The 12,306-nt window shown below is 43.7% G+C and overlaps 1 protein-coding gene across 28 annotated transcripts in view; it reads right to left on the reverse strand.

The window, feature by feature from the left end:
- The window catches only part of DST (dystonin), a 513,843-nt gene that overhangs the window by 218,365 nt on the left and 283,172 nt on the right, over nt 1-12,306 (reverse strand). For all 28 annotated transcript variants that reach the window (XM_045163432.1, XM_045163439.1, XM_045163440.1 and 25 more), the window contains one exon: nt 9,449-9,615. In XM_045163432.1, the coding sequence (XP_045019367.1) occupies nt 9,449-9,615 (167 nt within the window). The remainder of the gene's footprint in view (nt 1-9,448; nt 9,616-12,306) is intronic.

Consider the following 12,306-nt stretch of genomic DNA (forward strand, 5'->3'; position numbering starts at 1 on the left):
TTGCATTGAAAACTGAATGTAACAAATGAATGTTCCTAGAAGCAATTAGGGACAGATTCCTAAGACAGAAGTAACATGAAAATAATCTATCAGTGACTTATTTAAATAGAACCCACAGAACCAACCCTTGTAATCTCTAAATCATATTACTTTATCACCCTTACTACTGAAATCAAGCAGGGCCCTGAAGGGCTCCTGAGCACAGAAGCCTTTCTGTTCCCTGTTTCTTGCTTGTAGGGAACAGACTCTAGCTTCTACAACCTTCCCTGAGTTCCAAAGGGCAGAAATGAATTAAAAACAAACAAACAAACAAAAAAACAGCTGGCTTAAAACTCAACAGTCAAAAAACTAAGATCATGGCATCTGGTCCCATCATTTCACGACAAATAGATGGGAAAACAATGGAAACAGTGACAGACTTCATTTTCTTGGGCCTCCAAAATCACCGCAGATGAAGCCATGAAATTAAAAGATGCTTGCTCCTGGGGAAGAAAAGCAATGACAAACCTAGACAGCATATTAAAAAACAGAGACATTACTTTGCTGACAAAGGTCCATCTAGTCAAAGCTATGGTTTCTCCAGTAGTCATGTATGGATGTGAGAGTGGGACCATAAAGAAAGTTGAACACTAAAGAATTGATGCTTTTAAACTGTGGTGTTGGAGAAGACTCTTGAGAGTCCCTTAAATGGCAAGGAGATCAAACCAGTCCATCCTAAAGGAAATCAGTCCTGAATATTCATTGGAAGGACTGATGCTGAAGCTAAAGCTCCAATACTTTGGCCACCTGATGCAAAAGGCTGACTCATTAGAAAAGACCCTGATGTTGGGAAAGATTGAAGGCGGGAGGAGACGGGGACAACAGAGGATGAGATGGCTGGATGGCATCACCGACTCAACGGACATGAGATTGAACAAACTCCAAGAGTTGGTGATGGACAGGGAGGCCTGGTGTGCTGCAGTCCATGGGGTCGCAAAGAGTTGGACACAACTGAGCAACTGAACTGAATCGGGAAGCGAGGGGATGCAGAAACCAGTGAGGAGCAGCCAGGACACAACAGTGTAGCCTTGAGACAGGGCTCCGGTTCCCCTCAAGGGATACGCTAACAGTGTCTTTGAGCTCTTCACAGAACTAAAACCCAACCACCTAAGGCCAAATTAAATGAACCAGAGAAGATCATCAAAAGATTGCCTGAGATGAAATGAAAGGAACAGAGGCGCTGCACACACCCTTATCTTATCAGCGACCCCTTTTAACCACTGCTGTACAATTCCCCACTGATCCTCCACAGCAGGGCACACAGTTTGGAGAGGCACAAGCCCACTGTGGCCCCCTTTGCAGGCAAAGATATAAAACTATTCTTTTCTCTTCACCCAAAACTCTGTCTCCCAGACCCGATCCAGAATGGGTGCACAGAGGCTGAGTCTGGGCATCAGTACCCACCGCACCATCCAGGCCCTCCACCCTCTAGGATCCCAGGGACACATTCCAACTACAGGACAGTTCATCTGTGACTTTGCTCTTAGTGGTCCTGTTCTAACGTTCTCTTATTATCTAAGTTTTCCTCACTATATGATAGTTGTTGATGCTGTTTTCAGAGATGGCTGATTCTAGATTAAACAATTAATGCTGTCCTCATTAATTCCTTATAAGAGACCAAGATCTTAGTTGGCAGTTATATATGGTACTATTTATTTGGTCATTTTGTAAGCAGATAGGGTAGGTGTTCCCAGAGAAAGAGAACCAGGCAAGGCTTTCTTGGCATAAGAGAACCATTCTTGGCCTAAGCCATCTTGTGATCTAAGCCTTGCCACCATGCTTGCCCTTGAACAGATCTCAGTAATTAACGATCTTATGGGAACAAAAAAACACAGAAACTCTGCCCTGTCATCCAGTAAGATAAGTAACAATAGCAAAGATAATATACTAGTTATAAAGACTCTCAGTTCTGTTTCAATGGTAAAGATTAGCCTGAAATGCTCAACCAACAGATAAACTACAATCTAAAGGATGATGACTTTTTCTGACCCTAGTGACTTCAATCTGTTGACTGCCGAAGCGCCTTCATGCATATGCAAGTACCCTTAATTTAAAATTTCCCCAGTTATGCTGTCTAGGCTGCTTCTAGAAAGATCCTCAGTGTTCTCCTGACTTGCAGCAAGTAATAATAAATCCTTCCATCTCCCCATCTTGGTTTGGTTGTGTCTTTTGCCTTGACATCCACCAAAAGGCAAACCCAGTTTTGGGGTAACAATTTCTGAAATCCATTGAGAATTCTCACATCTTTAGTCTTTAAGGACACACTACCACAACTGCTCTGGCCAACAGTTCCGTTTCTTGGTATTTAGTCTGCCTATTGGAAATTACCTTAGTATTTACAGAGAAGTATATGAGAACTTGAGAATCCAGAGCAAACATGTCCATTATTAAAAGGGTATCTGGTGTGAAGCATATGAGTTACCTTTTGAGCCTCAGTTTAATAATTTAACAATTTGATAATTTAATAAATAGATAACAGTGAAAACAGTACCATCTGTTTCACAGGATTGTGATAATTTTGAAAGCTGCTGCTGCTGCTGCTAAGTCACTTCTGTCGTGTCCGACTCTGTGTGACCCCACAGACGGCAGCCCACCAGGCTTCCCCGTCCCTGGGATTCTCCAGGCAAGAACACTGGAGTGGGTTGCCATTTCCTTCACCAATGCATGAAAGTGAAAAGTGAAAGTGAAGTTGCTCAGTCATGTCCGACTCTTCGCAACCCCATGGACTGCAGCCCACCAGGCCCCTCCATCCATGGGATTTTCCAGGCAAGAGTACTGGAGTAGGGTGCCATTGCCTTCTCCGAATTTTGAAAGCTACTGATTTGCATTGGAGAAGGAGGTGGCGGCCCACTCCAGTGCTCTTGTCTGGAGAATCCCAGGGACAGGGGGAGCCTGGTGGGCTGCCGTCTATGGGGTCGCACAGAGTTGGACACGACTGAAGCGACTTAGCAAACAACCAAATACTAAAATACTAAATACTAAAAAATAGGCAGGACAGAAACTAATATCTGTTCAACATCCTGCATCTAATTCTTGGGTACCCACTATATGATGGTTACTTTCTTTTCACCTTTATAAAACATTTTTATTTCCTAAAAACTATAAATCAGTCTTATTATATAAATTTGTCTTTGTTTTTATTTAATTTAATAATATTATTTATTATTACTTATTTCATATAATTCTGTTTCAAGAAACAGAATTTTAGAAAATTAAGTTTCTATGGAACTTTAGGAATAAGTGAAATGTTATTAAAGTACTGCTTACCAGGGTTAAGAAACATACTGTCCACTTTTAAAAGTCATATTCTATGAGGGACACTAATAGCAATATGCTAGACAATTCAAATTAATGTGCTTGACTCACAACTACTGACATTTCTGCTGCTGGTAAGTCGCTTCAGTCATGTCCGACTCTGTGCGACCCCACAGACGGCAGCCCACCAGGTTCCCCCGTCCCTGGGATTCTCCAGGCAAGAACGCTGGAGTGGGTTGCCATTTCCTTCTCCGATGCATGAAAGTGAAAAGTGAAAGTGAAGTCGCTCAGTCGTGTCTGACCCTTAGCATGGACTGCAGCCCACCAGGCCCCTCCGTCCATGGGATTTTCCAGGCAAGAGTACTGGAGTGGGGTGCCATTGCCTTCTCCACTACTGACATTATTCACATGCATATGGAAGCTGAACGATGCTATCACTCTTCTCATTTCAGGTTCTATTTTGGAATCTTTAGATGATATTATATACAGTTAGCCCTCTGTATCTGTGGTTTCTGCATCCTCAAATTCAACTAACCACGGATCAAAAATATTTGAAAAAAAATTCTAGAAAGTTCCAAAAAGCAAAATGAGTTTTGCTGTGTGCTGGCCACTGTGTACATAGCATTTCCATTGTATTAGGTATTAGAAGTAACTTAGAGATGATTCAAAGTATACAGAGCATGCACGAGGTTATATACAAACACTGCACAGTGTGAGCATTCATAGATTTTGTTATCTGTGGGATAACCCCCAGTGGATACAAGAGGACAGTGAGACACAAAAACCTTACTAAATCAGTTATGTCAAATAATACTGATCTACTCTTACTTGATGAATCCTACCTATTCCCTTCTCAGCTCCAGAGAAATCTGCACTCTATCCAGGCGCCCCTGCCCACATCAGGGTTCCACATCCCTCACTCCATGCACTGCCCTGATCAGGAGGTCGTTTCCTGCAAAACCGTCACTCCCACCTAAGGTCCTTCTCAAGAAAAGAATCTATAAGATTAAGCTTGGTATCTGAGAAGAAACCCAACCCATGTGCCACCTCAGATAATTTTTATTACAGAAGTCAAATAAAATCCATGCAAATAATAAAATTTGTATCTCAAAAAGCCCAATAAAGTGGGTGTATTTCCACAGCAAATCCAAATAAATACATCACAAAATTTAAGAGGATAATTATCAAGGGGAAAACAACTGTTAAAACACAATTCTATAAATGCGATTATTTCTGCCCAATAGCCAAAAATCTAACAGTGATTTGTTAATTGTTTATAACTTTGTCTCTTTTGTCTTGAGTAAATCAAGACAATCAATAACGAAAACCATGTATAAATCAACACCATCTGCTTAATTATTACACAGACTAGGGGAAAGGTACTCAACTATTTTTTAAGAAAAAAGAAAGGTCCAAGGATTCAAAAAAATACGGTTCTACAGATGAAAGGCTTCTTCTAGTTAAAGAAACCACAGTAATGTTCTAGGCACAGAATAACTTGACATTTCAGCAACAAAAAAATCTTGTAAACATTTAAACCAGATGGTATTTTTACCATGAATTCTAATAAAGGAAAACAACACACAGGAGGGAATCAAGTTCCAAGTCAAGGCTAAACACACTGCTGTACACAAAACAGACAACCAACAAGGACCTAGTGTATATACAGAGAACTATACTCAGTATTTTCTAACAACCTAACGGGAAAAGAATCTGAGAAAGAACAGACACACAGGTTACTGAATCACTTTACACCAGAAACTAATGCAACACTGTAAATCAACTACACTTCAGTCAAACAAGAAGTTAAAGGAAAAAAAAGCTAAAGCTAAGCAATGTTCTAAAATGATTACTCTGCCGAAACGAAAGTTCAAAACGAATAATGCTCACAAGAGTGAAATCCTGTCCTAAAACAAGGTGAGCTCTGAAACATAAACAGGGCAGTGATTTATTTAAGTACTTAGGGAAAAAAGGCACAGCAGGTATACCTCAATTTGCATTCATAACCCTTCATAAGTATCGCAGAGACAATGCCTGCAGAGTATGGCTTTTAAAAGTCAGTCATTTTAGAAGAAGAGCTGGCTTACAAATGCTTTGCTTCTACCTAAAAAACTTCAAAGCAGAGCACACCTTCAAAACGCACCCTGACACCCACCCTTTGGTCTAACAACCCCCACACTGCCATCCAAAGGCTACGAAGACCTTTCCGCTCAGGTACAGAGTGGGTTCGGCCTTCCAACGGCCTACTAAGTCACACGGGACACACAGTGTGACCACCACAGTGTCTGTGGCCACAAAACCCTCCTGGCAGCGGGGCCCTCGAGGAGAGCTGTGCTTTATTCTGGACAAGAGCTAGCACGTCTATCCAGGTTCTTCTTTCCAACTCAGCAACCAACACACACATCTACTGAAATGCCATCCTGTAAAGGAGGCAGACTGACCGCGTTTAAAGGGGCTCTTGGGTGTGGGCCACGGGAAACTCGGTACAGTGTTACATGTCTCAAAGTCTCCAAAGTAAAAAGAGGGAGAGAAGAGTGGTAGGGAAAGGGGAGAACGGGGCGGGGTGCCAGGCAAGCAGCCCAGGTGGGAATCACACTCTGCATCTCGGCAGCACTGTGACCTTGGCAAACCTGAGGGTGCCCATCTGTAACGTGGGCTTCCTCCCAGAGCTCGAGGAAGATACGAATGCGACAATATAGAGGAAGCGTCTAACAGAATGCCTCACAGGCAGCAAGTTAGCAGGGTATTAACTGTTTCATATAATTATTCTTTTATTTCCAAGTAACTTGGTCAGTTCAGCAAGTTAGAGTTTGGACTTACTCTCACAGGAAGATACTCAGCTCTTCAAGAGCATGACAAACTCCTTGCAAAACTGAGAAAAATAACTGAAGTCAAGAATGACATGGCTTTCAATAAGGAATTTCTGTGGATTTCACTTCTTATAAGGCAACAGAGGTGTGCCCTGTAAGAACAAGAACAGCAGCTGGGCACTGGGGTTTGGGTCCCTAGCCCGACACTCGCTGGTTGCGTGACTTAAAGCAAGTATGTACTCTGGTCTCGGTTTCTGTGTGTAACCAGGGGGGACGACATTCTCACGGATGTTGTCAGGACTGAGTGAATGAACCTAAGTAAGCTGCTCAGGATAGCGCCTTGCCCTTAGCAGGTGCTACGTCAGTGTTCATTCAGATCCAGCAATTCTCACCAGGAAACTGTTTGCCACCCCAAAGCTGGCCATCATTAAACCCACCTATGCACTGGAGCTGCTAGGTGAGGAGGCTGTGACGTAGAAACGGACAAGGCTTCGTCTGAACCCTGACCTCACTAATCATCAGTGCTCTAAGTATACAATCTCGGTCCTCCACTTATAGAGTCTACACATGAGAGCTTACTGTCCGCTAAGTCACTGACAAAATTCAAAGACATCCCACATACCATAGCTCTGTGTGTCTGAGTGATGATCTCTGGACAGTAGAAATGTGATTTTTTTTTCACTTGTCTGTATTTTCTAGTGTTTTACCATGCACGTGCACCATTTAAGGCTCAAGATATCATTTTCACTGATACATACTCTTTACTCATTATATCAGTCTTGCCTAATCTAGGCTTCTCTCCAGCAAAAGGTGTGTTAATTGATAGAAGTGTTGTTTGTTGTCAGAAAGAATGTGTAGCTTGTGGTAACTGACACAGTTTAGCTGAGAGATCTTGGGTAAGTCTTTCTCTGAGTCACATTCCTTCATACATAAAATATGTGGGCACAACAGTGTCGTTCAGAATTCCTGCTGGTGGGATCTTCGTTTCCTGGGACTGAACCTGAGCTTCTGCATTGGCAGCACAGAGTTGTAATCACTGGACCACCATGGGAGTCTCAGGATTCCCCCTGGTTCTAATATTCTGTGACCATCTTACACTGTTCAGATGGGAAGCAGAAACAATAGGGTATATGCTAAACCCTTAATTGTTCCGGCTTTGCTATCCTAGAGAATCTGTTGGGAACCAGTATGGTATAATAATCATCTTCTCATTAATGTACAAATTTATTTGCACAGGTTGTAATGTTTTCTTTCCTGATCACTTTATCTATATTTACGTATTTATTCCGGCTGTTCTGGGTCTTCGTGCTGCGTGTGAGCTTTTCTCCAGGTGTGCAACACAGCCTGCTCATTTCAGTGGCTTCTCCTGTTGCGGAGCAAGGCTCCGGGTGCACGGCCTTCGGCAGCTGCGGAGCACAGGCTCTGGGCGCACAGCCTTTGGCATCTGCGGAGCACGGGCTCCGGGTGCACGGCCTTCGGCAGCTGCAGGGCACGGGCTCCGGGCACACGGCCTTCGGCAGCTGCGGAGCACAGGCTCCGGGCGCACGGCCTTCGGCAGCTGCAACACGTGGGCTTGGTGGTTGTGGCCCCCGGGCTCCGGAGCGCAGGCTCAGTAGTTGTAGCCCACGGGCTCAGTTGCTCCCAGTTCAAACCCATGCCTCCTACATTGGCAGATGGATTCTTTACCACAGAGCCATCAGGGAAGCCCTAGTTTATTTTCTTTATTAATTATAAAATGATGCTATATATGGCGAAGAATGAGAAAGCTGAACTATAAAAATGTTTTCTCAAAGACCTGTCAATTGTTGAGGCACATATGTGGGACAGAACCTCTTGAAATGACCTGTCTACATGAGGAGACATTTCAGGGTGACTGGCCAACAGATCACTTCCACTGCTGAAACTTTGACATTGCATCCATCTAGTAAAATCGCTAAAGAAAATCTAGATGTATTCTGTGAAGCCTGGGAATCCCAAAGCAGTGACATGTCAACACTGCTGATAAATCAGTGACGTGCTTGAAGGAAAATGAGGGGAGAAGTATGGCTCCCTTTCATTTCCAAAGCCAGTGAGGAACAGCGCAAACCTGAGATCATTAAAGCCAGACATGCCTGACTCCGAGGAGCAAGCCAAGATAGCAAGCTTGGACTCAAGCTGGGTTTGCTAAGTCTCTGCGAGACAAGCAATGCCAACGCCAAGACTGAGAGGTGGCAGGATCAGGAGAATGAGATTGTTCAATATGGATGGAACATGTCCAGTATGGCATATTCTATTTATTTACTATGCTATGCTATGCTATGCTAAGTCACTTCAGTCGTGTCCGACTCTGTGTGACCCCATAGACGGTAGCCTACCAGGCTGCCCCGTCCCTGGGATTCTCCAGGCAAGAACACTGGAGTGGGCTGCCATTTCCTTCTCCAACGCATGAAAGTGAATTGTGAAAGTGAAGTCGCTCAGTGGTGTCCGACTCTTAGCGATCCCATGGACTGTAGCCTACTAGGCTCCTCCGTCCATGGGATTTTCTAGGCAAGAGTACTGGAGTGGGGTGCCATTGCCTTCTCCGATTTATTTACTAGGGGTCACTAAAAACTTACCAAGATTTAATTCATCAACTAGAGGTTTTTGCTGAGAGGGTTTGAAGCTTGCTTCAAGTTTACAAGCTTTCTCAAAACAGCTCAAAGATAATGATAAGCTTATGCTTTTCCTGGAAATAAACACACTTGTTCCTCTCTGCCACCAGCTCCAAACAATAATTAAGATACCTTTGCAGAATCAAGGGGCTTCCCTGATAGCTCAGTTGGTAAAGAATCCATCTGCAACGCAGAAAACCCCAGTTCTATTCCTGGGTCGGGAAGATCCACTGGAAAAGGGATTGGCTGCCCACTCCAGTATTCTTGGGTTTTAAGACACTTTGGGCAGAATCAAGTGTTTCTAAAGGTTGATAAGGGTAGTAAAAGGGTAAGCTCCATGATGACTGTTTTGGATCAACTTCTCGTACTTTGCTATAAACTGCTGAAGAAGCTTTAGGTGGAAAACAGATGGGTCTCAGTTACAAATAAAGATTCTGTGGATGGTAAAACTTGAGAAGCTTTTGAGGTCAGATCTTGGGAATACCATGTGGCAATGCTAACCTTTTAAGAAAGCAAATGATCCTTTATGTTTCAGAAATTCAACAATTTTGCAGAGAAAACAAACTGAAATCTTACTTTATTTTCTGATCACAAAACCGACTGTGAAGCTTTCTGACAATTAATAAATGCCAAGGTAGTTGCTGTTAAAAAAAAATTTGGAAATGAAAGAAACACTTAGATTTATCAAAGGGCGGGAAAACTCAAACTTCATACCTGTATTTATGAATGATGGCATTAAATAGTTTCCCATCTCTCCAGCAGGTGGTGAAATTTTCACACCGAATCCCAGCATAACCCTCCGTGGCCTGCTGCGTCCACAGTAACAGTCTCTCTTTCGCTGACATGTCTTCTGACTCACCAGTAACATGGATATCAGATATCTAAACGGAACAGAGAATGGTAAACCATTAGGAAGGAAGGAAGCTAACTCAGATTAAGAGCCTACTATGTGCCAAGCACTTTTTACTTAATCCTCCTCTCACTTATAAGATGACAACGTTTCCCCCATCTCCATCGAGGGAACCTGAGTTTCAAAGAGATCAACAGGTAGAAAAGGAGGATTTAACCCAAGCATCTCATTTTTTTTTCATACCAAAATGTCCCAGCGCTGAAAAGTCTCCATTCCTCTTTACTAATCAGATCTGTTCAAACAACTTAAGCACATTGTTTTTCCAAGTTCGAATGGATCACAGTAGAACCTACAAATTAATCTACGTTACCCGTCTTCAGAGCAGAATCTGATCCAGCAGGTATTCTGTGTAAAGAAAAGGAGAACAGCTCCCTCTCCAACTAACCACACTGCTTAACTATTTGGCCAGAAGTCTTCCTGATTTTCTCATGAAGCTTTGTTCAGTTTACCCAATGGGAAATTTTCATCAAATAATTTTTCCCGACACTTTGTTTGCCTTATTTTTTTTTTTTTAATCTCTTCCACTGAATGATAATGAAACAGTCACCAGTTCACATGATCTCCATTTGCTCGTGGCCCTTTGATAAGGGTCCTATTTAACCTGCTGATAATGATGTTAAGGCACCAAGTGACTCTGGCAGGGGTCAGACAGTGACTCCCCAGCCGGGATTAACACCAGCAAACAACTGTTCCCTCAGTCAGTGGTGATGCCAAGCCGGGGGTCAGGACAGGAGGCCGACCAGGGTCAGATGGAAAGGAAGGCAGTAGGGCGGGGGGTCATCCTACACAGGAAGGAAAACCCCTCAAGTCCGGACCCAGCCTCGAGAGCTGGCCACCGGTCCCCTCACTCAGGGACGCCCTCCAAGCCGGGGTTCAGGACAGGCGGCCGACCGGGGTCAAATGGAAAGGAAGGCGGTGGGACAGGGGGGGTTATACTACATAGGAAGGAAAACCCCTCAAGTCCGGACCTAGCCTCGAGAGCTGGCCACCGGTCCCCTCACTCAGGGACGCCCTCCAAGCCGGGGTTCAGGACAGGCGGCCAACCGGGGTCAGATGGAAAGGAAGGCGGTGGGACGGGGGGGTTATACTACATAGGAAGGAAAACCCCTCAAGTCCAGACCCAGCCTCGAGAGCTGGCCACCGGTCCCCTTACTCAGGGACGTCCTTTCAGGCCTGTGAGCCAGCATCCTCTTCTACAGAACAGGGGAGAGCAAGCAGGAGCAGGGACTATTTAAGACTCTCTTCAGTCTTAAGTCTGAGAGCCTAAGACACTAAAAACGACACAGAGGTAGAGGTTCACACAGGCAGGCAGGCAACTGACAGCAGAAAGCTTAAAAACTGGACTAAAGAAGCCCTTTAGTCTAGAAAGACGAACAGATAAAGATGTGGTGCACATATTCACTGGAATATTACTCCGTCATACAAAGGAATGGAACAATGCCACTTGCAACAACATGGACGGACCCAGAGATGATCACACTGACACGTTTATGTGGAACCTAAAATACGACACAGACGAACCTATCTACGAAACAGAAGGAGACTCCTGGTCACAGAGAACAGGCATGTGGCTGCCAGGGGGAGGGGAGTGGAGAGGGGGCGTGGGCGTGCGGGACTGGCAGATGTAAACTATTACACACGGTGCGGAAACCGACAAGGTCCTGCTGCACAGCACAGGGAACCAGAACCAGGTTCCTGCGGAAAACCAGAATGGAGGAGAATATGAAGAGGACTGTAGACACAAACGTATAACTAAGCTGCTCTGCTGCAAAGCAGAAGTGTACACTTCAATAAAAATTTTTAAAAAGATCTATGCCTGTACATGTAAAATTAGCTGTTTCTGGAAAACCTGAGAACACAGGGTGGTATTTATAGCAGTATAAAAAAAAGGGCAATAGCTGGGTAGAGGCAGGGACTGATTTCTGCAGGGTCAAGAATGTTCCAGTCCAGTCCAGGGCCAAAGGTAACTGCCTATTAACAAGGAAAGTCAACACATTTCAACCATATGGTAAGTTTAACAGGCTACAGTGCTGCCCAGCACATCCAGGATTAAGGAAGAAGAGTTAACAGGCCTGAAAATGACTAAACATCAACCAGGAGAAAATAATATATTTTATTACATGAGTTCCTGAAAGTTCCCAAATCTTGTTGTAGCATGTTACACTCACATACACTCTATCAGACCACTGCACATGCAGACACTAGGTTAAAAGCTATAGTTTTAAGGGGTATATTCAAATATGTTATGAACCAAATTTTTACATATCAAAGACCACTAATAAGTCAAGCCTTTCACCTTCTCCTTCAATTTCCAATCATCTATTATTCCCACTAGGAAATTAAAGCATTTTTAGATATACTGTTACCACTCACCATTGCCTACCTAGGTATATCTAACTTTTATATGTACCTAGGTATATCTAACTAAGATACGGTGCAAAAAAATTAAAAAGAAAAATTAACCAAATGCTAAACACTGTAAATCTGAAGTTGCCACTCACGACTCCTAATATAAAATCAGCAGAACAACCTGACTCCTCCATCAAGGGCAGGCCAGGTGGGATTCTAGGAAGGAACCAGGCCTCTTCCTCCAAATCCTGGAGGTACACAGAGATCACAGAAGGTTTCAGCTCCTGCTGTCTGGGTTCAAATCCCAAGTGCA

The sequence above is a fragment of the Bubalus bubalis genome, chromosome 2 (genome assembly GCF_019923935.1).
Source record: "Bubalus bubalis isolate 160015118507 breed Murrah chromosome 2, NDDB_SH_1, whole genome shotgun sequence".
Classification (NCBI taxonomy): Eukaryota; Metazoa; Chordata; class Mammalia; order Artiodactyla; family Bovidae; genus Bubalus; species Bubalus bubalis.